The 25,477-nt window shown below is 32.2% G+C and overlaps 1 protein-coding gene across 36 annotated transcripts in view; it reads left to right on the forward strand.

Annotated features, from left to right (window-relative positions):
• Positions 1 to 25,477, forward strand: part of scrib (scribble planar cell polarity protein) — a 366,730-nt gene that overhangs the window by 324,763 nt on the left and 16,490 nt on the right. For 20 of the 36 annotated variants that reach the window (XM_088226222.1, XM_088226224.1, XM_088226226.1 and 17 more), the window contains 5 exons: positions 4,081 to 4,239; positions 5,933 to 6,088; positions 7,641 to 7,745; positions 8,575 to 8,661; positions 9,461 to 9,595. In XM_088226222.1, coding sequence (XP_088082348.1) covers positions 4,081 to 4,239; positions 5,933 to 6,088; positions 7,641 to 7,745; positions 8,575 to 8,661; positions 9,461 to 9,595 — 642 coding nt within the window. Of the gene's footprint in view, positions 1 to 4,080; positions 4,240 to 5,932; positions 6,089 to 7,640; positions 7,746 to 8,574; positions 8,662 to 9,460; positions 9,596 to 16,635; positions 17,060 to 23,539; positions 25,388 to 25,477 lie in introns of those variants that run through there. The other 16 variants (XR_015822293.1, XM_088226214.1, XM_088226216.1 and 13 more) reach the window with 2 other exon arrangements.

The following is a 25,477-nucleotide window of genomic DNA, read 5'->3' on the forward strand; positions in this document are numbered from 1 at the left end:
AATTGAACCACTTAAGTCTGGAGAACATCTTTAAAAGTGGAATATGGAAGTCTAATCATTTACAGAGCTACGACCTGTGATCACTTTACACACATTGTGTAAAATTCCCCTTTCTGCCTATGTCAGGACATTTGTATTTCCTCAATTTTTCTATTGGTTGATTTTTGTGAAGTGAAAGAACTAAAACCTTAGACCGGTTGGTTAAACAAACATTTTAAAATACTTAAAATATTATCGATACATGTTGCAATAAATTTACATGTGTCACAGTGATGTGAAATAATTGATGACTAGCTTGCGAATCCCACTCTAATAACATTACTGACGCTGCAATTGGTGTTCCAGTGCAATACCATATGCACCATTTCGAACCGGGCTAGTGGTCCGAGGTTCAAATCCCACTCTACCTCAACTCGATTTCCATTTTTCCAGCACAAGTTATTTACGACTTTTAGGAAATGGTCTGAACATCTTAATATTTGAGTAAATGATATGAACTCAAGTATTTCTCTTTATTTAAAATAAAAAAAAAATATATTCACTTCAGAGAAGTGTAGAACTAACAAATTAAATGAAATAATTCATTAATTCTTTTCCTGTCATTTCGAATGATATTTAAAATTATTATAAGCGCAGCTTTTGTGAGTGCATATTATTACGCATAATCACAAAATACAGGAATCTTAGCAATTTATGGGATTATTTTTTTTGCATAGTAAACATTAATTGCCCATTTATTTATTTTAATTTGAAATATCACCGCTGTTTTCATATTCAGGAGAGCAGTTTGAAATACTTAAAATTTATATGGGGGAACAAAAATCAATCTTCCCGATTGCAAATTTTGTTTGTAGAATTTTAAAATCGAAATAGTGGAGTTGTTTTTACATTACCGAGATATAACTTGTATACAAATTTCATTATTGAACTCTCAAAGTGCTCTTTAATCCAATCACAGTTATTTTAGTAAAATAATTACTTTATTATAATAATAATAAATGCTGTATTTATTTTTTCCGCTTTTAACCCGGTAACTGGTGAAAATTATAAATAAAAGTGGAAAAAACTAAATACGGTATTTTTATTAGCATAATTAAAATGCAGTTCCACCAAGAAATGTCAGTAGAAAATCTCAATTGATTAAATAATCACTTTGCAAGTATGAAGAGAAAATGCTTTATAAAAATGTTTCATGTTTGTAAATAAGCCTAAGATGTTATATACAAAGCGCACTAGCAATAATAATAATTGTAAAATAATGAAGGCATTCGAATTTCTGGTAAACTAATACACATATCTGATTTCTTTTTGTTTGCGCTTACTCTCCCTGCACACTGCGCTCTTTACTAAACATTCCCCGATAAAGGACATTGTGATAGAGTGTGTACAGACTGCAGTAAGTGCCTCCGAATGACCAAAACTGTGTTGTAAAACTGTGGTTACACCCAAATGCTTGCTACATGTTGTTATTTTCTAATAGTTTATTTCATCTTCCTTTATATTCATTTTACTTCACATCTCTCACACATCATACTGTATTTTGTTTACGTACTTTACATCAAATGGCATTTTGAAACAAACTTAAGTCTTAACTTAAGTTAGGTAAAATAACATTTAGTTAAGTCATGTCTTTTAAATATGATTAAAGTTAGCAACACTGATTACTAAGTTTTTTTATATCAATTCGATTTATGTGTTAAAGATTCAATCAATATATTCAAATGACTTTAAACGCAGGAAGAACGTTTATTTTTATCAAAGGGTTCGATTATCTTACGACATAACTAACCAAGTTGCTATAATGAGAAACTTATGCCCTACGGGAAATTGAATACAAAAAAAGTTTTTTTGCGCGCGGTAAAAATTAAAGCATTAAATTGGATGGTAAAATTTCTTAAAAATGTATGAAAAAAAAAAAAAATATTTTTTTTTAAAATGCACTACTTTGAATGACGTCACTGATTCATATGAACCATCCAATGATATGAAAGCATTGAAGAATATCCGGTTTAGTCACCGTAAACGAACCAATTGGAAGGACTGTCATAGAACAACCTCTGACATTGCACGCGGAGTTATTTCAGAAATACAAAATTTAAAAAAATCATAGCACTAATAATACGATATGAAAAAATAAAAACATGAACATTTTGTCTTAGTTTAATATTCTATTAACAAATAAAAAAAGGCACTGAACTTCCTCATTCAAAAGAAAGAAATCTTGATATAATTGTATCATAATATTACATCCTTTGTCTATGTTTATGTTTAAAACATATTTAAAAAGGTTGCCGCAACCCGGTGATGTTTAAATGTTCATATTTAAAATAAGTACTTGATTACGCTCCGCTTAATTATTCTCGTTTTTAAGTCAACAGTATATTGATGGTTAAATAACTGACTGTCTGAAACTATGAATTTGCTGAAATTTTCCTAATACGTACACGTCATACATGCATATCTAATTCAAACCCTTCTTTACTCTATAATTTCATCATGTTATGCCTGCTTTTATCATGACTATTTCCTGGCATGAATATAGATTCTAGAGATAGATCTACACTAGATATAAACTTTCATTATTTGTAAGTGCGTCTACCCCACATATTTTATTTTAGATTAGCCCATCTTTCTAGTCTAATTCTCGATCAATATTGTCTATAGAACATGTGACGCATAACATTATTATGTCTCAAATTTAATGAATTCCTATTTATTCAGGTGCATGAAAATATACTGTAACTTAGTTTTATATATTTTTTAAATATAGAAGAGTCAAAATTAATTTAGACGAGGAAAAATATTCATTAATTTTCTTAGAAATTTTTGATGGGCCATCAATCCAGATCATATGCGTGCGGTGTGTGGTAAGGAATGATTATAATTCCTTACCACCCACCTTACCTTAATTTTTATTTAAAAAAAAAAATAATTTGACCATTTTAGTATATATTAGATTGATACATCTTTATAGCATATAATTATACTGGCAATACAATCTCATGTAATTTTTTTTCCATAAGCATAATACATTCATATAATTATATCAATCTTTCATCTTTCTTAAGAGCTTAATTTTGTTGCATATCTGAATAAAATATGACAAGATAAATGCTTAATTTCGTAGTTGAACTAAATAAAACTACTTATTAAAGAGTTGATGAAATAAAAAGTTGTTAGGTATATCTAAATATATCCTGGACACTCAAACATCGACGGCAACGAGGCAGCTGATGAATTGGAGACTGGGAGCTGAGACAGCCCCAATAGGCCCAGAGCCCTACTGTTGGTTGCCCAAATGTGCTTCTCGTAATGAACAGAAGCAAAGTATAACGCTTTGGCAAAAAGCGTCTGGTCAGCACCATGCAAAGAATCTCTTAAAAGGGTACTCGCAAAGGTTTGCTTTCAACATATTGAAACTAAGCCGAAACCATGTCAGGGTTATCGCTAGAATCCTTAAAGGGCACCGCAAATTGAATCACCTCTATAGAATGAATCTGTCTTAAACTCCTAGATGTAGGTTCTGCAGTGCAGACGATAAAACATATTTACACATCTTATGTAAATATACTGTATATTGCAAAGTAAGCTGCATCCTCGGTGGACCATTGGATAAATCTGAGAATGAGAGAGCACTCGCCCCCTACCTAATAGCCTGTTACTTTAAGAATTTAGGTATGGAGGTGGAGATTTAGCAATAGGTATGAGAGCACTTGCTCTCCATTCAGTAGTCCAGCTCTTCAAAGACTTGGGCTTGGAGGGCGAGAATTAATTTAAAGGGATCAACACGGGTCGCAGTGAGCTTGTTTGACACTGACCCCCATTTACAAGAATAAGAATATCCGAATATAGCAATATTTAAATATTAACCTTAATGCCTTAAAACAGGTCGCACCGAGTTAGGCAAATACTGCATCCAATATAAATTTTTAACAACAAAAAATGTAGTGGATTATTGTAAATGTGTCATTATGCATTCAATCAATTTTTTTTGTTTGTTTTAATCTTCCTTTACTACGCCATGATAAAAAGGGATATGAGATTGTGGCAAATCATTATTAAAATGTTTATGTTTATCAGGAATTGGTAATTACCAAACATGAGGGTGAGAAGCTCGGGATGCACATCAAGGGAGGGCTGCGGGGGCAAAGGGGCAATCCTCTGGATCCAACAGATGAGGGAGTCTTTATTTCTAAGATTAACAGCGGTGGAGCTGCCAGGAGAGACGGAAGGCTCAAGGTTAGTCCTAAAAGAAATATAATATTTAGGTGATTACTAGATAAAATTAATACACATCTGACAGACGTCTTGGCGCAGTTGGTTAAATCGCTAACTGTGAAACTGTCGTTGTGGGACCGATTCCCCCCAGTTGCAAGAAAATATAAAAATAAAAATTCTGTTTTAATTAACCTGGTGTTTGTGGTGTATTTTTCACAACTTCCTTCCATATCCCTTCTTTCCTACCTGCTGACAAGCCTCTAAAATAGAGGCTTAGCGGGTTATTCCTAATAGAAAAATAGAATTGCTGACTTCGAAATTTTCCATGATTCAAAATCACTCAATTAAAATTAGCGTGCCCACCAGTTCAGGAACCCGACTGTTCCTTTATCAGGGTGCGATATTTTTTCCCTCTAGCAAAGAGTTTTTCAAGAAAGCATTATAAAAATTATTGAAATTTTTCATTCAGTTTTTTTAGATGTGGGACATAGAATTAAGAATAGTCCAGAAACTGCATACGCACATCAAACAGAAGGCGACTAAACTACTCATAAATGAGTAGGTTTACGTTTTGACCCATTAGTTTCTTTGTAGACATCGCTCAGTACGCAACTCCTGATTTGAATTCAACTATGCCGTGTTGTGTCCTTTTTAAGTGTAGAAATACTGCTAGGATCTTAAAGAAACAGGATGCAATTACATTTCATGTGTAATTAGCAAATAAATGTGTATGTAAAAAATGCATTACATAAAAATTGAATTATTTTTCCATCTGTCAGATTGTCGAAGAAACAAAATGAACATTTCGTTAGTGTTGCCAGGGTAGTAAATTTTTTTACCCTACTTTGCTCATCTAATGAGAGAACTAATGAAAATTGTATCTCAGATTAAACAACTCTATCGTGCACATTTGACCGACATTATCTTTAAAACATCAAATATTATTCAACATGATATAACAATATCCGTTTTATGTCAAATAAAATTTTTATCAATTCAATTACCCTTATTAAATGACCCTTTACTTATCTACTCTGTTGTGTCAATTAATATTTCCGCATGCACAATAAAATTTTAGATAAATTAACCGATTTCTTTTTTTTTACCTTACATCTGTGTTATAATTATATTTTTTCCCATCGTATAAAATTACGCGGCGACATCAAAAATGCGCGCGGTGAAAGTGTGGCATAGTGGGGGAATTATTGGACACAGTCCTGTGTATTTTAAATTCAAATATGATTTTACGCTCCTTCTGGACTATTCTTAAATTTATGATCCAAACTAAACTGAACTTTTCTATCTTCTTAAAAATATTTTGGCACTTCTGTTTTGTTTTAAATTTTTTTTGTTCTATTTTTGATTTTTTTAAATTGTTTACATTTTTTAATAATACTTCTTTGTGGTAGGTACTTCATACTTTTTAATAAATAGATTAAACTATACTCTACTTTAAATTAACTGAAAATTCACATAAAATTATGTTTTGCCATATTCGCATTCTAAAATATACTTTTTCCTTTATGAATAACATATGTAATGCCAATGTGTGTGATATTATGCTTGTGTTTTTCATTGTTACCGTATGTTTTCAAAATTCATGCTAATTCAAAACATTTTTTGCTCTGGCAAAACAGTTGATTTGAAATTCAGAACACAAGAAGTGTCAGATTGTAGGTATTTGTAAATACTTAATATGCAAACTGTTTTATAGGTGGGGATGAGGCTTTTGGAAGTGAATGGAATATCCCTCCTGGGCGCTACGCATGCTGAAGCAGTTAACGCATTAAGAGGAAGTGGCCTGGCACCTTTGCATCTCGTTGTTTGTCACGGCTATGACAGAACTTACATAGATAGACTCCCTAGTCAGGTGAATAAACATTATTTTACATAGTTTCAATACAGTTTTTTAAGTATTTAGTGTATTTATACCAAAGTTTTTGCTTGTGTTTTGTAAAATAGGTTTTTAGTAGAAATTTAGTATCAAATAGTGAAAAGCACCAATCAAATTTTGTTGACTTAAGGCATTGGATTGGATATTTGGCCATTTTGGAGAAAAAAGTATTTAATTATGAAAATCAATTTAGGTAAATAAATTAAAATCAAATACAGTAAAACTCCTTAATTACGTTTTTCAAAGGACCGACAAAAAAAATTTATGGAGGCAAAAATGTAAACAGAAAGTAGTAAAAAAAAATCATTCAGAATTGTATTTTATAAAAAAAAATATGGAGCATTGTTTGAACCCTTTTTTCAATGGAACTTTTTTTTCATATCGTATTTATAAATAATAAATGTCTTTAAAATACAATAAACCATCTTTAAAATTACTACTAAAACACGAAAATGGCGCCAATAAATGTTCTTAAAATACAATAAACTGTTAGTAAAATTGAAAAAACACATAAATAAGTTGGTATAATGATAGAGACTCTTGAGCTGTCAGTTTTCAGTGGGGATTGCATTTTTTTCCGACCAACAAGTTAGTATAATGATTAGAGACTAACTTCAGATTCTTGAAATGTCAAAAACATGAAAATGGCGGCAATCATTTCGTCTATTGATTTAACTTAGCAACAAGTTGGTATAATGATAGAGACTAGAAACTAACTTCAGACTCTTGAACTGTCAGTTTTCAGTGGGGATTGTATTTTTTTCCGAACATTTCCGAACACTGGTATAATGATAAGAGACTAACTTCAGATTCTTGAGCTGCCAAAAACATGAAAATGGCGGCACTAAATGTCCACAGAACACGATAATCTGTCTTTAAAATTACAAATTTCTCTTATGAAAAACATTATATAATGATAGAGACTAACTTCAGATTCTTGAGCTTTCAGTTTTCAGTGCGTATTGCAAATTTTTCTTACATTCATTGCGGGGAAAAAAACCTACAACTTGGTTTTAAATGTACTTAAAAATTCAATGTCTATAGGACTTAAAAAATCATACGTAAATTGTGGGAAAACACAAATTGTGATGTAATTTTTAGAAACTAATCCGATCATGTCAAACAATGTTGTAGAATGCCTGCAAGTCAGCGGTTCGTACAATAAACATCTGTTAAACCCATGTTTTCTTTGCTTCTTGTCATTTATGTTTCACCATTTGGATGTGTGTTTTAATCACTCATCGACCAGAACTCGTGAAGTTGCGGGTCGTGTAATTTTTATGTTTCAGTGGAGGTTTTTTAAAATTACACACATTCAAAAATCATTGCGATGATAATAGGATTCATAAAAATGAAATATTTTTATTTTGGTTTACTTCGATAGATAATTGTAAAAATATTACATTGTAAGCTAAAATTAAATAGAAAATTTAAGACACACAAGGTTCCGATCATTGCACAGTGCGCTTTGCCCACATGGTATCGCGTGTCGCTTGGCTTGCCCTAACACTGTAGCACCTTATTCCAGGGCGGCAGTGAAAGTGGAGTCAGTGGTTCTGTGAGCGGCTCCCTTTCCCAATCTGTGTCCAGCCTCGACCGAGAAGACCCTGAATCGGAGCAGATCAAGATTCAGGTTTGTAGAGCACATGGCTTCAATCCTGTAAACATTTAGTTGTGTTGAGTTTTTGCAGTATGTAATGCATGTTTTATTTTCTCCTGTACTTATTTATTTAATTTTACAATACGCCCAAGGGGCATTTACAAAAATAATACAGGTACGTACAAACATAATAATAATTAGAAAAATAAAGAACAACATGATACTTTTTGTTTTTTTAAAGAAAATACATGTGATCAAAAAAGCATGCTGCAACCCAAAATCAAAAGTTAAACTTAGCATAATAAAAATATAAAAATATGGATACAATGTAACATAAGTAATTGGGTATAAAAATATGCACAGGAAAAAAAACAGTAGGTACATAAAGTAATTAAGAAAAATGTTAGAATTAAAAATAAAAATAAAGTAAGTGTATAAGATAATAATATATATGGTACACATGTTAAAAATATTTTTTGAAATAATTTCAGAAAGAGTATAAGATAATAATAATACACTAATTGCACTAAAATTAAAGTTTTTTATCGACTTTAATAATTAGCTTTACACAATGTATTTAACAATGTTTTCAAATGAATAATTGTTTTATTGAAAATGTCTATATCACAAGTAAATTTATTGGCTAAGGAATGTAAACGCGGAATCTGAGAGTGTCGTGCATAGTTAGTATCTACGTATGTAGGTGCACTTATGTAAGTATATCGTCGGTGGAAATTTAAAATGCTTAAAGGGACAAAAATCCGTAATTTATTTACGAAGATTTGGATGCCCAGAATATTGTAAATCACTATAAATTTTTGACGTCAAATGAATCTTGATTACATTACATTTTATTTTGTAGGAACAGGAAATGCAGCGTGAGCTGGTGGAATGGGAACAAGAGAGACAATTAGCTGAGGTAACCAGGGAGAAATCTACACCAGAAAAGGTATAATATTGTCATTACTTCTTGTTAAATCTATATTTTAAACATACGTAATGACGGCTGTAGCCTACGTGAAACTGAAGTAATTAGTAGTAGGAGGCCTTCTTCTCCCTGCCCCTATATCCCGGGTATAACTTCTTCTCAACAGTAGACCACCATGTTGCTGGGGGTCTGCCTCTATCTCTAGTTTTAGCCGGGATGTGGAGCATTCTTTTTGAAAAAATATCCCAGTACGTTAGTTAAATAAGATTGACTTCGAACCATCAACTACGTTCCAATCGGAAGTGAAATATTCCAAGAAATAATAAAGTTATCATATGTGTTAATATGAGTGGATCCTATGGGATGAAAGTGTCCCCAAATGTGTTTATTCAATTCTCTGACATAATCACACACAATTTTATCATTCTTCGTAACAGATTTCAGCGCTGCTATCACAAAAAACATTTTTAAAACAGATGTTCAAATATGGGCAGAATGATGAATGTTACACAGTGTGTAAAGTGGCCACTTAAACCAGCCAATGACAGGTCATAAGCCCTGTAGATGCCTAGACTTCTATATTACCTTCTTTAAAATGTTCATCATCTCTGTTGTAATCTGTTAATATTAACAGCTCCCCAGGGAGTTGAATCCAGTCTTTGTCTACAAAAATTTGGACAAACTCAAAATATTGTTGGTATATTTTTTTGATACTAAATCATATAATCTTCATAAATTTAAGAAAAAATGTTCACATAACCGATATTGCCGTTTGCATTTGATTTTCTGTATTGATTTTGTTTTTTTTTCCGTCCACCAGGTGTTGGACATTGTGAGGGCTGCGGAGAGCATCGCCATGGACGTTCCTCCCAAGTCCCCCGAGCCCCAACAGAAGACCACCACCGTAGTGATGAGCAAGCACACTCTCCTGCCCAACACTGCCCCCCAGCAGCCGGTAAGTCGACGCCCAGCCTTCTACTTCAGACACCACTGACCTGTCTACCGCCATAGCTATATATTCCCATATTCTTTCAACTGCATATGGTAGAATTCACATTCTTCAAAACTGGTTTCAAATCCTAAATAATGTGGTAAAGGTGTGAATAATACAAGATAAAATTATAAATAATACATGGTAATATCATGAATAGTATTATATGATAAAATCAGATGTAGCACATTATAAAAATAAATAAAATGCATAAATAGTACATGTGATTTGATTAAAGCGTGAATTCTACATGTTTAAAGCGTAAATCGTTCATGATTTATTTATTCATTCAAAATTACACTCATTCAAATATTAATGAACTTATTAAGGCTTTTTAGGCTGTGCCCATGTCTAGCCATAATAATTAACAATAAAAACTAAATAGTAAAATGAATTTAATTAAATTATAATGACATGTGATGCAAAAGAATAACAATCCAAAAAAACAAAGTATAAATAATAATAAATTATTAATGGGAGCGAAGTATGGACTTGGAAAAACAGGGATTAAAGTAAGTTAAATGCTGTCGAAATGCGATCTTTCAGGCGAATGTGTGGTAAAACTATGTATGATAGATGCACAAATGTTGAGATCCGTACATTATGTAAGGCTGAGACAAGCATTATCGACAAAATCAAGAAAGGAGCTCTGCGCTGGTTTGGACATGTAGAATGAATAGACACCAAAAGAACGGCTAAGAATATTTACAATGCGAATGTTGATGGATGCAGAAATAGAGGAAGACCAAGAAAGACATGGCATGACCAAATCCAAAAAAAAGAAGATGTATGAATGTAGAGGAAGCGAGATCTGTATGCAAAGATAGAGTGTTGTGGCGTTCTATCCTCTCTGCCTACCCTTACGGAGAAAAGGAGTGATGGTTTGTAGTTTTTGTTGTTGTAGATAATAAATAATAAAATTCCAAGGAAGAGATTGTTAAAAAAAAAAACAGATATAAATATTAAAATACAAATTATACAGATTTAGATTCATACATAATAAATTATACAAAATAATAGTATCATTGAAATCAAAAGGAAAAAAAAAAAAAAAAATTAAAATGATAATTGAGATATGGTTTTTAGAAACTCACTTTATACTGTAGTAAGAAATGAGAGTAATAATATGCAAAATAAAACATAAAAATATCAAGATATATAAAAAGCAAATAAAAGTATTAATTAAAGTATGAATACTATGTGATTTGAACGTGAATGGTACATGTTACTAAAACGTACATAGTACATGATGAAAGCGTGAATTGCACACGATAATATCTTAAACATTATGGCATGATAAAATAAACTAAAAAAGCAGATCATTAAACGTAAAAAATATGTCACTTTATTTGTTAATTGAAACATTAGTGTCATAAAACTTAGTTCAACACAATTATCAGTATAATCATTCCCTTACCCACACATAATATTTCATAGGGCACGGTATTGAAGCACCACTTACAGTGTGTATCTTTGTGCACTATAAAATGTTTTATTCAAAGGGGTGTTTTAATAATAAATAGTTCTCGCCTTTGTCAGAAAATAGAACCCGGTCCTCGTGCATCTTGTTTATTTAAAAAATATATTTCAGGTATGAGGCCTACTACTTATTTTACTGTTATATTTCTATCAATGTTGACATTTTACCATATGCAGTTGAATGATGTCTTCCATTGACACTGAAGAACCTTTACAGTGAATGTACATATATAATTCATTTGTATGCAAGGTGATATTATAAACTTCCTTGTTAACATTAACAAATTACAACAAGGATGGAGAACATTTTAGAGAACGGAATGTGTAGGTCTAGGAATTTACAGGGCTTATGACCTGTCATTGGCTGGTTTCAGTTTCAGTGCTGCTGAGTAGCATTTACATATTTAATCATTTAAAATGCATATAACAATTCGTTATCCACCAAGTCTAAAGACTTTTCGGTGGGACACATTTTTTTTACGACAGGTTTATTTTACATTATTTTATTTATACTATTTTTTAAGTGGCCACTTTACACACTGTGTAACATTCACCATTTCGCCCATATTTAAATATCTATATTTCTTAAATTCATTAATTTGTTGATGTTTGTGAAGTTAAAGAGCTGAAATCTTTATTTGAACGGGTGAGATTCATCTGATTGAATTATTTCACCTACATACTAGGCAACGCCTGAAAATCTTATTTTTTCAATTTCTATACTTTTTCAAAATATTGTTGATAAATCCGCCTGGTCCATGAAGAAGTATATAAATTGAAAAGATAAGATTTTCAGGCGTTGCCTAGTATGTAGGTGAAATAATTCAATTAGATGAATCTCATCCGCATAAATAAAGGTTTCAGATCTTTAACTTCACAAAAATCAACAGATGAAAGAATTGAAGGAATACAGATATATAAATATGAACAGCCAATGACAGGTCATAAGCCCTGTAGATGCCTAGACTTCTATATTATCTTCTCTAAAATGTGCTTCATCTCTGTTGTAATGTGTTAATATTAACCCAGGGAGTTGAATCCAGTCCTTGTCTACAAAAAATTGGACAGGCTCAAAATATTGTTGATTCACCAGTTTGCCTATGCTTGAAAATCCGCATTTCTTCAATTCTTCCATCTGTTGATTGTAGTGAAGTTAAAGAGCTGAAACCTTTACTGTTGTGAAGAGATTCATCTGATTTAATTATTTCTACAAAAATTCAATTCGTTAGCTTTTCTTCCGGTGGCTGCTATTACATTCCGTATGTTTTTCCTTTGAAAAATACTTCAGTTTCAATGGAAATACACAAGTAATATTAGATTACGTAGGACTAACAAATAATTTACGTGGTTTTTGGAAAGGAGTCTAGTTTGTCTGTCACTTTGATGTTAAAAGTACTGAAATTGATATTGAATTTCCGATTTAGTTGTAAAATAGTTTTAAAAATTTGAAGTAATTACTGTTTACAAAACTACAATGTAAAGTTAGACCCTAAATGGAAAGATTGTTGAGTGTGCCTATTATTGATTGTTATTGTGAGAGTATTATGACTTGACCACACACTGCATGTAGCATGACACTAAACACAACTGAAACTCGCTTCGCATGATAATCATCAAGTATGCATCTCCCAATTATTGTTAGTTATAAGTTTTAAATATGCCTATTTTTTGCAGCTCTTTTTTCAACTTCGAAATGTTTTGCTCTTCATGTTCGCTTTTCAAAATACCATCTAGTCTGTAGTCTGTCTGTCAGTGCTGTGAATTAATTTCAATTTATTATTTATTACATTAAGTTGACATCACATCATTTTACTTGTTAAAATTGAGCGTATGATTTAAAATTAGACTGGTCGTTTGTCCCCTTTTACATACTATTATATGTCTTTGATGGGCGGACATAAAAGTATAACGGCAAAAGTGCAACTTTTCAGGAGAGCAAAAAAACGTTATTATGAACCCAATTATTTAGCTTCAGAACTCATATTTTGCAAAATGGGTTATTATTTACAGAAAATTTCATTTGTGTAACAAGATTCAAGTAATTTGTACAAATAACATAAATATTCCAGATATACCACTAGATCCATTAAAGATGGGACAGAAATGAGTCTACTTATACTACTAGAACTAACTTATACTATTTGTACCACTCAACGAATGATAGAAATGAGTCTACTTATATTACTGAGACCATCTTGCACTATTTGTGCCACTGAAAATATGACACAAATGTGCATACTTATTTTATTAAAACCAAAGTTAATAAGAACAAAGTTGTTTATTTATGTTTTGAGTAGTCATAGAAGTGTACTGTTAATACCATTAATGCAGGCATGTACAAGGAACATTTTCCCGTATAAATCACAAATTGAACAAAAATACAGTTAAGTATACTTTTATGTCCGCCCATCGAAGATATGTATTATTGATTATCAAATGATTAATCCACTCCTGCCTTTCTTTAGATACATATGTATGATTGTTTTTAAGAATTTTAAGTCGGGCCAGTGTAAATGAATATTTCTACTACTTAATAATGTATTTTTTTATTTATATAACTTCACGTCAAAACTATGTCACGTCGATGTATTCAACATGTCATTCTTAGTCCGCTATTAAAGTTCAAGAAGTTAAAGCATAACTTCCCGTTAAGCTTAATTGAATGTTAAATCTGCCGTTTGTAAATCCCAAGTTCCATCATTAGCCATATTTTTATCTGATCAAGTATGTAATTATTATATTTGAATTTCTCACGATCTTACCCATTTTACATTCCTCCATAAATCTTTTCACATACTCTTCAAAATCCATAGTATTCTCTTTGCAATTACTGTGTCGTCTCATTGAATTAACCTAGTGAATTTGTCTATAAATAGTTTTATGATTATTTCTGTAAAATCCTCTTTGTTAAAAATGTGTTCCTCATTAGTGTTTTGTCAATATTACTGTTTGACATAGTGAACGAAGGATACGAATAGCAACGCATGGAACTTAGGAAAAACTATATGTGAATGTATGGTGCCAATATTCAGATCTATTTTGTACATAAAGTAATACTGAAATAACATTTTCTATATTGAAGTCATGTACAAAATAGAGCTGTTAGCCTCGCTGAACGATAGTCATATGCTGCATGGATGTTGTCAAGTGATACGAAATATTCCAGTGTCATTTTGTTAAGTGTATCTAGGTTTACTAAGGGTTAGCAACAAAATCTTCGAAATCCTATATGTTATATCAACGTTTGATTGATTAGGAGGAAAATAATATCCGTGTTTGAATTACATAGAAGCTAATAGATCTATTAAGTAAGATTAACAACTGATAGGCTTTCAGTGAGGTTTGTCAATTGTTATTGTATTCTATGAGGAAGTTCAGATCTACGGGAAATTGAATATATATTTTTTTCTTACACGCGGTTAAAAATAAAGCATTCAAATTTACAGGCAAGTTTCTCTAAAATGTCTGAATAAATTAATAAAAATGGACTACTTAAAATAACGTCACGAGGTCTTCTAAATCTACCAATGAGTGTTGTGATAGATTTCTGGTTTCCGGGAAGCCAACCCACCAATCAGGACAACTCACCGAAGAAAACTAGTGATGCACAGACGGAGTAGTAAAATTAACCTAAGAAAATACATTTAAAAAAATATTTTTTTGGCCTAAACTGAGTATTAAAAAACCACTGAACTTCTTCATTCAGGCCTACTGTAGTATCTACAAAAAAACACAATTTATTAAAATCATAGAAAAAACGACTGTAGCTCTACACAAGGCAGTTTTTTTTTCCATACTTTTAAAAACTCAGAGGTTTCCATTTTTCATGGGATAGGCCTTAATTTTGTATTATTTGCCATTTAAATTTTTATTATGAAATTCATAAACAAACATCACATTTTATTTTAATTAATGAATAACACAACTATAGCTTAAAGAATTTTAGCTGACAGCTCATAAAAAATTGGTTGTTATGTTTCTCTGGCAATTTTTTTTGTGAAACCTAAATTTAGCCCAACAGACCTTTTTGTTTATTGTAGTTTCCGGTCTGAATATTGGCGCTTGAGTTAGTGTGGCTTAAAATTTAGGATTTTTTACATATATACTTAGATTAAATTGATGTCAAATGTCGCTTAAGCTCCTATGGTTTTCAGCGCCTCTCATTATTTACTTCTGTCTACATACTTCTGTCAGACTATTTCTAATTGCGATAATTTAGGAGAAAGGTATTATGTAATTCAAATATAATCTTTAGTAAACCTAGGTTTTTAGCTAAATCAATGTTATAAATGTATCATTTTCTAACCTCTTTGCACCCTATAAATTAAATAAAAAACTAAAACAAATAAGTTTCATATAAGCTTTTTTAGACACATTCTGTTTTTGAAAATTAAAGATTTGAAACCTTTATTTCTTATAAATATGAAGGATTATGTAGATCTTTTGGGTTCTGAGAGGTTAAATACAGTCAAACTTGCATAAATAATTGTTCTTTCATCATGTTTTTATGATCATTATAATTAAACAAAAATATTAAAATTTGGTAAATTTCAAGATTTGTTACAAAATAATTTTAAAAAATCATGTTTATGGCTGCCAACATTATTGCTATAACTTTTTCAATTTGTCATAGCATGCTTTCAATATGTTATGTGATTAACATTTATATGTGGTCAATGGTTTCATATTATATTAATCATTCTAATACATGTTTTAATCACTTTTAAAACTTGTACAGAGGTAATTATTAAATGTCAGATCAGTCATATCTCAAAATGCTCAGTACAAAGGCGCACATGTAATGTGCTTTATGTGTAAAGCCTTATTTGGAGATAATAAACAAGGTTCTTTTGTGTTCCTTTTTTTATCAATAAAAGAAAGCCTTCTTTAACCCTTACTGCCCCCAGCTGGAAATCTCACGGAGCCAGCCGTTGGTCTTAATCTAGTTATTATCTTGAATAGATTTTGTAACTGAGAATTTGAACATGATCGGTGATATTTTGTAACCTCGCATCTGACTTGATTCACCAAAACTCAGCATCAACTACTTACTGATATTTATTACGAGATTGCTTGGGATTTTCCCCACATTGTATCGCACTTTTGATAAAATAGAGTCGCAACTAAAAAAAATAACCGATTTTGGGTAAATATACAGAATCTTTAACATTCAACCACTTATATGCTTTATGACACACTTGCATCAACTCTTCTTTGATCGCTGCCATTATTTTTTCTTAATGAAAATTGAGATTTCCTTTGATAAATGTAATATCGTTTTTGAGACAAAATCGAATATAAAAACAAAAAACTTAATAATGAAAATGTAGACACCATTTCGTTTTAGTTGTTGTGACTATTTTATCGAACGTGCGACATGCAATACTCACTGGTATTAAAAGGGAACTCATTAAACAGGTTTAATAATACTTAGCCAAGTTTTGTTTGACTGTATTTTCAATTATTTTACTTTTTGAAATATTATTTGTTTGCTAGATATTTTTCTTAATCTAAAATATTTCCAGAGCAAATCTGAAGCTATGAATCAAGAAGAAAAGCCTAAGAAAGCATAGAAGCGTCGGTGATTGTGATTTAGTTTAATAATAATTTTATTGATATTTTATTTATGACGAGGGAGTTTACGCACATATTATTGTTGTAATATGTTTCTTGTGTTCATTAAATCGAGTTATGTAAAAAATATGTTTAAGGAAAACCTTAAGTCATGCAGTTTTCTCACTCAAGGGCAATCAATCTGCGCATGATGCAAATGAATTACAGTCAAACTTGGTTATTACGAGGAAGATGGGACCGACTGAATTTGCTCGTTATAAGCATTACTCGTTATACCAGAGATAGGTTTTTTTAAATCCAATCGACATTGCATATTGTCACTAAGTTAACAAATAAATATACGTATAGTTTATGCAGATAATCAAAAAAATAAAACTATGATGGAAAATTATAATAAATGCTTACAAATATACTACTTTCTAAATTTAAAAATGCTGATAAATAAACATTCTTTTTTTTCCACAATATTTACACTTTGGATAAGAAGATTTTTTACACACCTCAAGATTTTTCGCGCCATATTCTATTTCACAAATAATTGCCACTTTTTCACGAATTGAGAGACACTTCCTCTTGTTAGTATACATGTTTATAATTCAAGGGTTAGTTTTTAACTGATCTGACATCACCCACTCGTATTGTTTATAATACACTTATCATAGAACAATTTAAGTAACTGAAAAGCGTTGTAAAAACCCCCGAAATAAGGATGTCATTCATAAACTACAAAAAAGTTGTAAATTATAATGTGGTGCCGAGCCGGTACTTACTGGGTTCACAAAGCTTGGATTTTTAGCATACAATTTCAACCATGTGTGAATTAGGCACATAGAAACTTACATAGTGGCGTAAACGTCATCCGATCCCGATGCCCAGGGGCACCGGTCCTAAGTTAGCCGCCCATTTAGATTTTATTACTTAGGTTCTTATTTTTAAAATTACGTTTTTAAACGATTTAAGAGTTCCAGGTGCGTACATTGTAGGTTCCTATGCGAAGGGTAGATTTGTTGGAGAGGATTTGTCTATAGTGGGGATGTTTTGCTCAACTGTTGACAATATTTTTGTTCAGTACGTCCGAGAAGTAGCTCGTTATAAAAGTGAGTAAATGTATGGAGTAAACCATAAACTAAAATGTCGATGAATGTTTCCCGTTACATCTAAGAGCTCGCTGTTTCCGTGATCGTTATAACCAAGTTCGACCTGTATATTAAAATATGTTGGATTCATTATCAAAAGAAACATTGTATATGTGAGAAGTCTTATAAAATTTGATCAAATCCATACTATTGATGGTGTAAAATTTGAAAAAAAAAAACACTTTACATTAGATTGCAAATTATTGCACATTATTGAGTTATTACATATATTTTTAGTGTAAAAGTAAATTCAAATAATAATTATCTGTTCATTCTACTAGTTGAAATTCTATTTAAATTATTTATTCCGTCTTATGTCATTTTTATTTTCTTTTTTATATTTCCAGTTGCATTTATTTTATCATTTTCCAATGGCCTCGTTAGTCATGAATATATATAATAATAGTCAGCGCATAAAGTACCTGTATGAATGTTGAATATTTCAACTCTTGGTAAAATCACAAATAAATATGCTTTATAAAATCTAATTCATACCATAGGTATTATCTCAGAGTAATAACGTTCTACCGCTTATAGAGCCGCCCATTTGGACAGGAACCATTTTAGGATTATCAATGACAAAGGTAGCTACAGTTTGAAATAAAACAATGGGCTGTAGGTACTCGGGCCGAGAATTGCTAGCACAATGACGAAACCGTCCGTTACATGTCTGTTGTTAAGCTAAAAAAATTACAACGCTTTTGTTATATGCGATAGAGCGAAATGGCATCTCTATAAACAGGTCGCGCGTTATTACTCTAAGGGTATTATAATATTTGTAATCCTTTTGTACAAATGTACAGCTATGAAATTTCCCAATTTTTAAGTCAAAATAAATTATACATTTTCAGTGAAATCTCTCTTAAAGTATTCTTTATCGTTACACACGCTTTTTCTATAATATGTAGTTTTGAGGTCTAATTGTAAAATATTACATTTATAGTGGATTAATGACTAATAATTTATAATCTTCTGATTGAGTTCAGTCTTTAAAAATATCCTTGCATTTCATCATGAAATCTGAATGAATTGTGCATTTACTAGATGTGAGTTTCTTACAGATCTATCGTGTTATGCACGGCCATATATTTAATGTAACCAGTATAGAAATTATACCAACAAATGCCATGAATTCGTCCCACGGATGATGATTGAATTGGCCCAGAACCAATGTTGTAATTAGTATCAAGAAATGTATTAAATCAGTGTAAAAATATTTTTATGAATTATCCCTCGGAATTATTGTATATCTGTGATGATGTAGTGTCATAGTATTATGTATGTATGTATGTATGTAAAGAGATGTCAAATATAAGTTGACCATTCTTCTAAACTATTAGATGTTAAACTTAAATAATGGGTACATCATGTGCCACTCATGTAAGCTATTTTATCTCTAAATGTGCTCAGTGTGGTAAACGTGGTATACTTCTGTGTGAAATTTCTAAAACTATTTATGATAATATTTATTGTTATTTAAACAGAAAATATGTGTTTATATTATATTGGTAGAATATATCAACTATGTTATACTTTTATAACTTTTAAAACCGTTTTATAATGCATGTTGAATTTCACAGATATGGTCCCGATTTAATATTTATTTTCATATTCATATTGATACATTTTTTGAATCTCTAGTTTTTTTCAATAAGTAGTACGACCAATATCACATTGTAGCCCAATTTCGACTAACATTGTGAGTTTGACAATTTGTCAATCTAAGTATAAAATGTTTCTTTAGAGATTCTGAATTTGTCCTCTCGAGAATAGTGCTTCTCTCTAACAGCAAACTATGTGATTACTAAGGGTAATGGTATTGTTGCGCTTGGATATGCAACTTAGGTACTGTTATTTGTGAATAAAGCTTATTCAATACTAAGTCAATGTTTCCATATTGCGTATAATTAATATTGGATCGCTTAGAAATTCAGTCATTGTTTGAAAATAATTCATTTTAACAATTTACCCAGTCATGTCAACTTAATTCTTGAATTCTAATATTCAGAATGTTCTGTTACATATTTGTGTCGATTCTCGATGACAAATGTTACTTGTTATTTCGATTCAAACTGAATATGTTGAACTTTTAGTAGGCTTTAAAATAATTCACAAATAACGGGTCATTTATTGTGTATCTTGAATTAAATGAATATATTGGCTCTCTAGTCTTGACGGCCGTATTGATATTTAAAAGACTGAATGTAAAGGGCTTATAACATACCATACACTAGGAGTATGACATTATTAAAGCCTTTTGATTGACGCATATAAGTAAATATCTGTTTTGTACATTTGTATCCTAAAACAACTAATTATCTACATATTATGCGTATCCTTAACTCCCCAAATAATTTTACGCTTCTCCAATACTATCCATCTATCTATCAATTAATCAAATCTAGTTCGTATAGATACCTAATATTATATTTTTTGTGAAAATTTATGAAATTATTGTACTCGTATTTCAGCAAAGAACAGGTAAATGTCGTTTTACACCGGGGTTCTGTTTCGAGAGACACCGGCGTAAAATGAACACGAATAGAATGGAAGATATAAGGTCAGATTCCGTGTCGAAATTCTAAGAACAATCTAACAAGTTTATTCAATTCATATCCTATATAAATTCAAAATAAATTATAAATGTATTTAAAAAATACAGTTTTAATTCCTATTCGAAATAAATGATAATCTCTTGATTTAAATAATGTTTTTTTTTAAAATAAATACTAAATCACCAGTTCGTCAGTATTAAATTTAATTTTCACACTTTTTTGAAAAAAGCATCTAATTTCATTTGCTTTGATTGTTGCTTCCTTTCTTGCAGAATCATAGCATAAACTACAAATATTTTAATATTCTTTTAATTTTAATAGTAAGAAAACAAAAAACATAATGCTACCTTTTTATTTTTCTTAAAAACAAAACGAAAACTAACTCAGAAACAATTTCACACACGCAATAGGCTGCTTGCGTACACGGTAATAGAATAAAACAACGTGTTAAAGCGTGTCTGCTATTAGAATCGCGGCGCCTACTGTCGGCCGAACCGGGGTAGTTGTAAATCGAACCGGTGCAAAACGACGTTTACCTGTACAGTTGTTTTTTTTTTTATTTTGCGAGGGGTCTAAATATTTTTCTGAATTAAATTTATAAAAATAATATTATTGTCATACATGGGCATTTTCTTACAATGAAATGAAGGGAACATAATATTTCGTATGTAACTATCATGATATCGTGTACCACCTATCTACGTTTAAATAATATCACTAGACTAATTAAAATTATTGAAGTTTTTCATTCATGTGTCTATATTGTAGAACTCATCCTATGTCACCCCCAATATTTAGGTTTCAGTTAAACATTGTAAATGTACTGTTGTATGCTAATTTTTGCAACAGTTGCAAATACCCATGTTGATCAAGTGTTCATTATAATTTTAGTTTGATAACATGCAGAGATCACCTTTACTGGCACTAATCCGTCTGCTATGTTACCTTAATATATCTATTCTCATTCCAATGTCAGTTCAGTCGTTCTCTCTACAATTTAGTTTGCATTTTTTTCTACCAAATTTTACATACATACATAAGGTGTAGTAATCATGAAAATATATATTATATAAAATGTTAGTATTAACTAAAATATATATTTATACATTAAAATTGAATGTGATCTTATCAATAAGATATAAAGAAATTATTTTATTATTATACTTTACTGTGTGGACGCAAACCAACTGTTGCATTTATGTCCGTCCCATTTGGCTACTAGTTCCACTCTTGTATCTCATGAAATGGTTTCTGTTAATGACGCGGGCAATGGTTGGTTTACACCTTCACATTCAGTATTTGTTTCCTGCTCTCGAGTGTTCTGGTACTCACTTTTATACTTCCAGAATATTTCTCGCTTTATAATTAATTTACATTTTTAATTTGTGGACATAATCGCACTATTTGCGATTTTTTATGTGTTTAGTTCAATTTTATTTATTTACTTTCGATAGTTCGGAAGTTCAGTGGTTTTTCATCCTACTAAGAAATTTGTATTTGTAATTTCGAAGTTACTCCGCATGTGACGTCGCAAGTTCTCTTCAGTGAGTTCCGCTGATTGGTGAAATGGCTTCCTGTAAACCAGAAATCAACCTCGTGATGTAGTGGTCAGCGCGTTTGCCTACCATGCAAGAGGTCTCGGGTTCGATTCCCAACATGGTTGACATGAAATATTTTTTTAAAAAGGTGTTTTTACTCTAGAATATTTCGTAGTCCCTGGACTGGCATCGGAAGCGTAAGACTAATCATCTTACCTTCATGTAACAACAATGATCAAGATACGTTGAGATTGGTGTACCAATGCCGTGCCGTGCGGGAATGATGATGAAACCAGAAATCTATCACAACACTCGATTGGTTGAATCGAAAGAACTAGCGACATCGTTCAAAGTAGTTTGTTTTTATAAAAATCTTTTTTTTTTCACACAATTTAATGCTCTAATTTTTATCCTGCGTAAGAAAACATTTTTTATATCTAATTTCCCGAACCACTGAACTTCTTAAGTGATCTTTCCCTTCATTTAATGACTCAATATAATGAATGTTAGTAGGAAACTAAGTATTATTTCCTGCCATAATGAATTGTTAACTCAGGAATTGTTAATGATTTAGGTAAATTCTAACAGCCAAATAAATTGGTCGTGCTGAAATAAATCTGTAATTTGGATATGGCGAATGTGCTCAGGACAAAGCTTTATGTATCCAATTTTGGTCCAATCGATCAGCCGTTGCACTATTTTATTGCAAGAAATATGTTTCTTGATAAAACAATGTTTAATGTTACTAAAAAAAGTGCATTCTGCATATAATGCGGATGAATTAAGTTTACTATAAATATATAATCTGTGCTCTGAGCACTTCTCACCTAGATATTATGGTTCAGTATCCCCATTACTTGATGCGTTCCCTGGATTCATTATTCGAGGATATATGGTAATATGTAATGAGAAGATAATTATGTGTTTAATCGTTTTGTAATATACCCGATATAAAATGGATCGTGTTTAAAGTTATTTTAAATTATAATCGGATTTCTGAAAATGTTACTGTAAAAATAAATATATCATTTAAAAATAAATTGATGTTATCTCTGAATCCCGCCCTTAATTATGTTTTGAATTTATTTATTTTTCACTGATTCTTTACTCGGCAACAACCATTTATTATTACAGTTACATTCATAATCGACTTGGAGTGTACCTTGTTCACATTAGTTGGCTGTATTTCCATTTACAAATTTTAATATTCTCTGGTACATTCTATTCACCTTCAGCTTTTCAATATATTTCAACGCCTCTAGACAGAACATTGGCAATGCGGCAACCATTTTAGGCAGCACATCTCACAAAGTTTTAAGCTTATTTACTAGAGCTAACTGAATTGCTCCAGTTTAATATTTATAAATCGGGTGCATGCGTACTTGGTGATTGGTAAACCTACTAACATCTTCACACTGTCTTTTCAGACTACACTAATACACAGACGTAACAAATGCTATTTTAATTCATTGACAGTTGATCTTTAATTTTGATGAAATGTTGTCTATTCCAACTATCTAACAAAATAAAATATTACGCAACAATTACATTTTAATTAAAGACCAACAGAAATTCTTGTAATGATGAATTATTTCATTTTGGTTTTGATTATTTTTTCCTAAACAGCCGACCATTGTGGGCTCGGCTTCGCAGCCTCCGCTAACATCCGCTGCAGCCTCTACTTTACCCAAAGCTAAACCCTCCTCCTCACCCCTCGACACCGGCTCCCTTCCTTTTGCGCACTCTGTCACCCACCACGGGACTTGTGTGGATGAGGAGGACCCCCCTGAACGTACCGTCCTACCGGGGCCTGTTCCTCCCAAGAAACCGGCTGTGAAGAAAGTCAGTTTCGACAGTCTGCCTATCAAAGAGTTCATTATAGATGAACGCCCACTGACAAACTTAAACCAGCGTCGGGATTACGACGACTCCTCCTTGCATGAAGTAGCTTTGACACCTTCTCCCGACACAGATTCACCCTACAATACTAACAAAGCATGCGCATTCACTCCTGTTAATAAAATCTCTATCGCAAATGCAAAGCCACAAAGTTCCTCAACCGGTGTACTTGACGCCAAATCTTCCTTTATCATTGAACATTCGGACATAATTATCGATGATTCAGATATCATCCTACCTCCTCCGCCGTTGTTTGGGAACCGAGAGCAGAAGTATTCTGTTGAAGATATAAAAAGCGCTCTGCGTCCTTCACCACCACCCAAACCAAAAGTAAAAAAACCCACAGATCGCCCCCCATTACCTCCTGTAGACTTTGACAGTACCTCTAGTACTGATTCCGAAATGCCACCGCCAGTTAACTTCGCAACTTTACCACCACGTACATCTCTCTACAGTGACACACCCCAAACACCCATTTTATCTATAGCTTCTTTAAGTCAACCCCTTGTTGATGATGTATTTACAACCAAAGCTCCGCCACTCTCTACTCAATTGAGTAATTCGGATTCTGATGAGCCGAGTAACCCATTCAATAAAATGTCCGAAATACTTTCTCCTTCCACACCCGTCACTTTTCCATCTGGAGTTATTGTAAACAATGCTAAAGTAATTTCGGCACCGGGACCTATTATTGCTCGTCCCGTAACCCCAGTTTTCTCTCGACCAATTACTCCCGTTACACACTCTGTAGCTCCTGTCGTAGCTCGTCCAGTAACCCCTGTCATTGCTCATCCTGCAACCCCCACTGCCGCTCGTCCAGTAACTCCCGTTTACTCTCGTCCAATTACCCCCGTATTTTCTGAAATATACGACAGCACAGGAAGAGAACGAGTCAAAAGTCCCGAGCTCATACAAGTCCATTTGGGAACATTACCTAGTATATCTCATATTCCCAATGTTCCTTGTAGTTTGCATCCGAGCGAAACTCACCTAGGCGGAGAAAATTCTCAGTCTCTTTACACTTCCGTGTATTCTCCGATGAATGTTCAATCAGATGCGTATTTCTACTCGACTGAACCAAACAGAATAAATCCAAACATGCCCCAATCTGCCACATTCCCTGTTACGGGACCCCTTTCCACAGTATCTGGAACTTATAATCCGTATATTATCAGAGAGACTTCCGCACCCTTGACTTCTGTCGGCACTTCTTTGCCTCCTGTAAGGCCAGCATCACAGATGGAAGTCGAATCATATTTCCACCACAGTCCGGTACCTGACCGAGGCTACAGCTCCTTACAGCCATCCATCAGATCTAGTTCTACAGATACCTCCCCTCGGTCATCTTACAATAGCGAGAAACGAGTGCACTTTAGTTCCTTAGCACCGAGTCCATTCAAACACTCCACATTTGTCCAAAATACCTCACTCAAGCCTAATGAGCCCCTAGTGAGCCGAATGCTAAGCTCCTCGTATAATCCTTCATCTCTGACTAGTAATGTGCTTACCGAGAGTAAGGAGATTCGGAGGGAAGCTGGTGCGGTGCAAACCAAGAAATCCTTTCTTCTTGGCGAGGTATGACACCGTCGACTGAAACTTTATACTAACTGAAACAATTTTGCGTTAGCACTTATAACTGAAAATAATTTTATGAAAACATAATTT

The sequence above is a fragment of the Micrasema longulum genome, unplaced genomic scaffold (genome assembly GCF_059751315.1).
Source record: "Micrasema longulum isolate JH-2025_06_02 unplaced genomic scaffold, ASM5975131v1 h1tg000416l, whole genome shotgun sequence".
NCBI lineage: Eukaryota > Metazoa > Arthropoda > Insecta > Trichoptera > Brachycentridae > Micrasema > Micrasema longulum.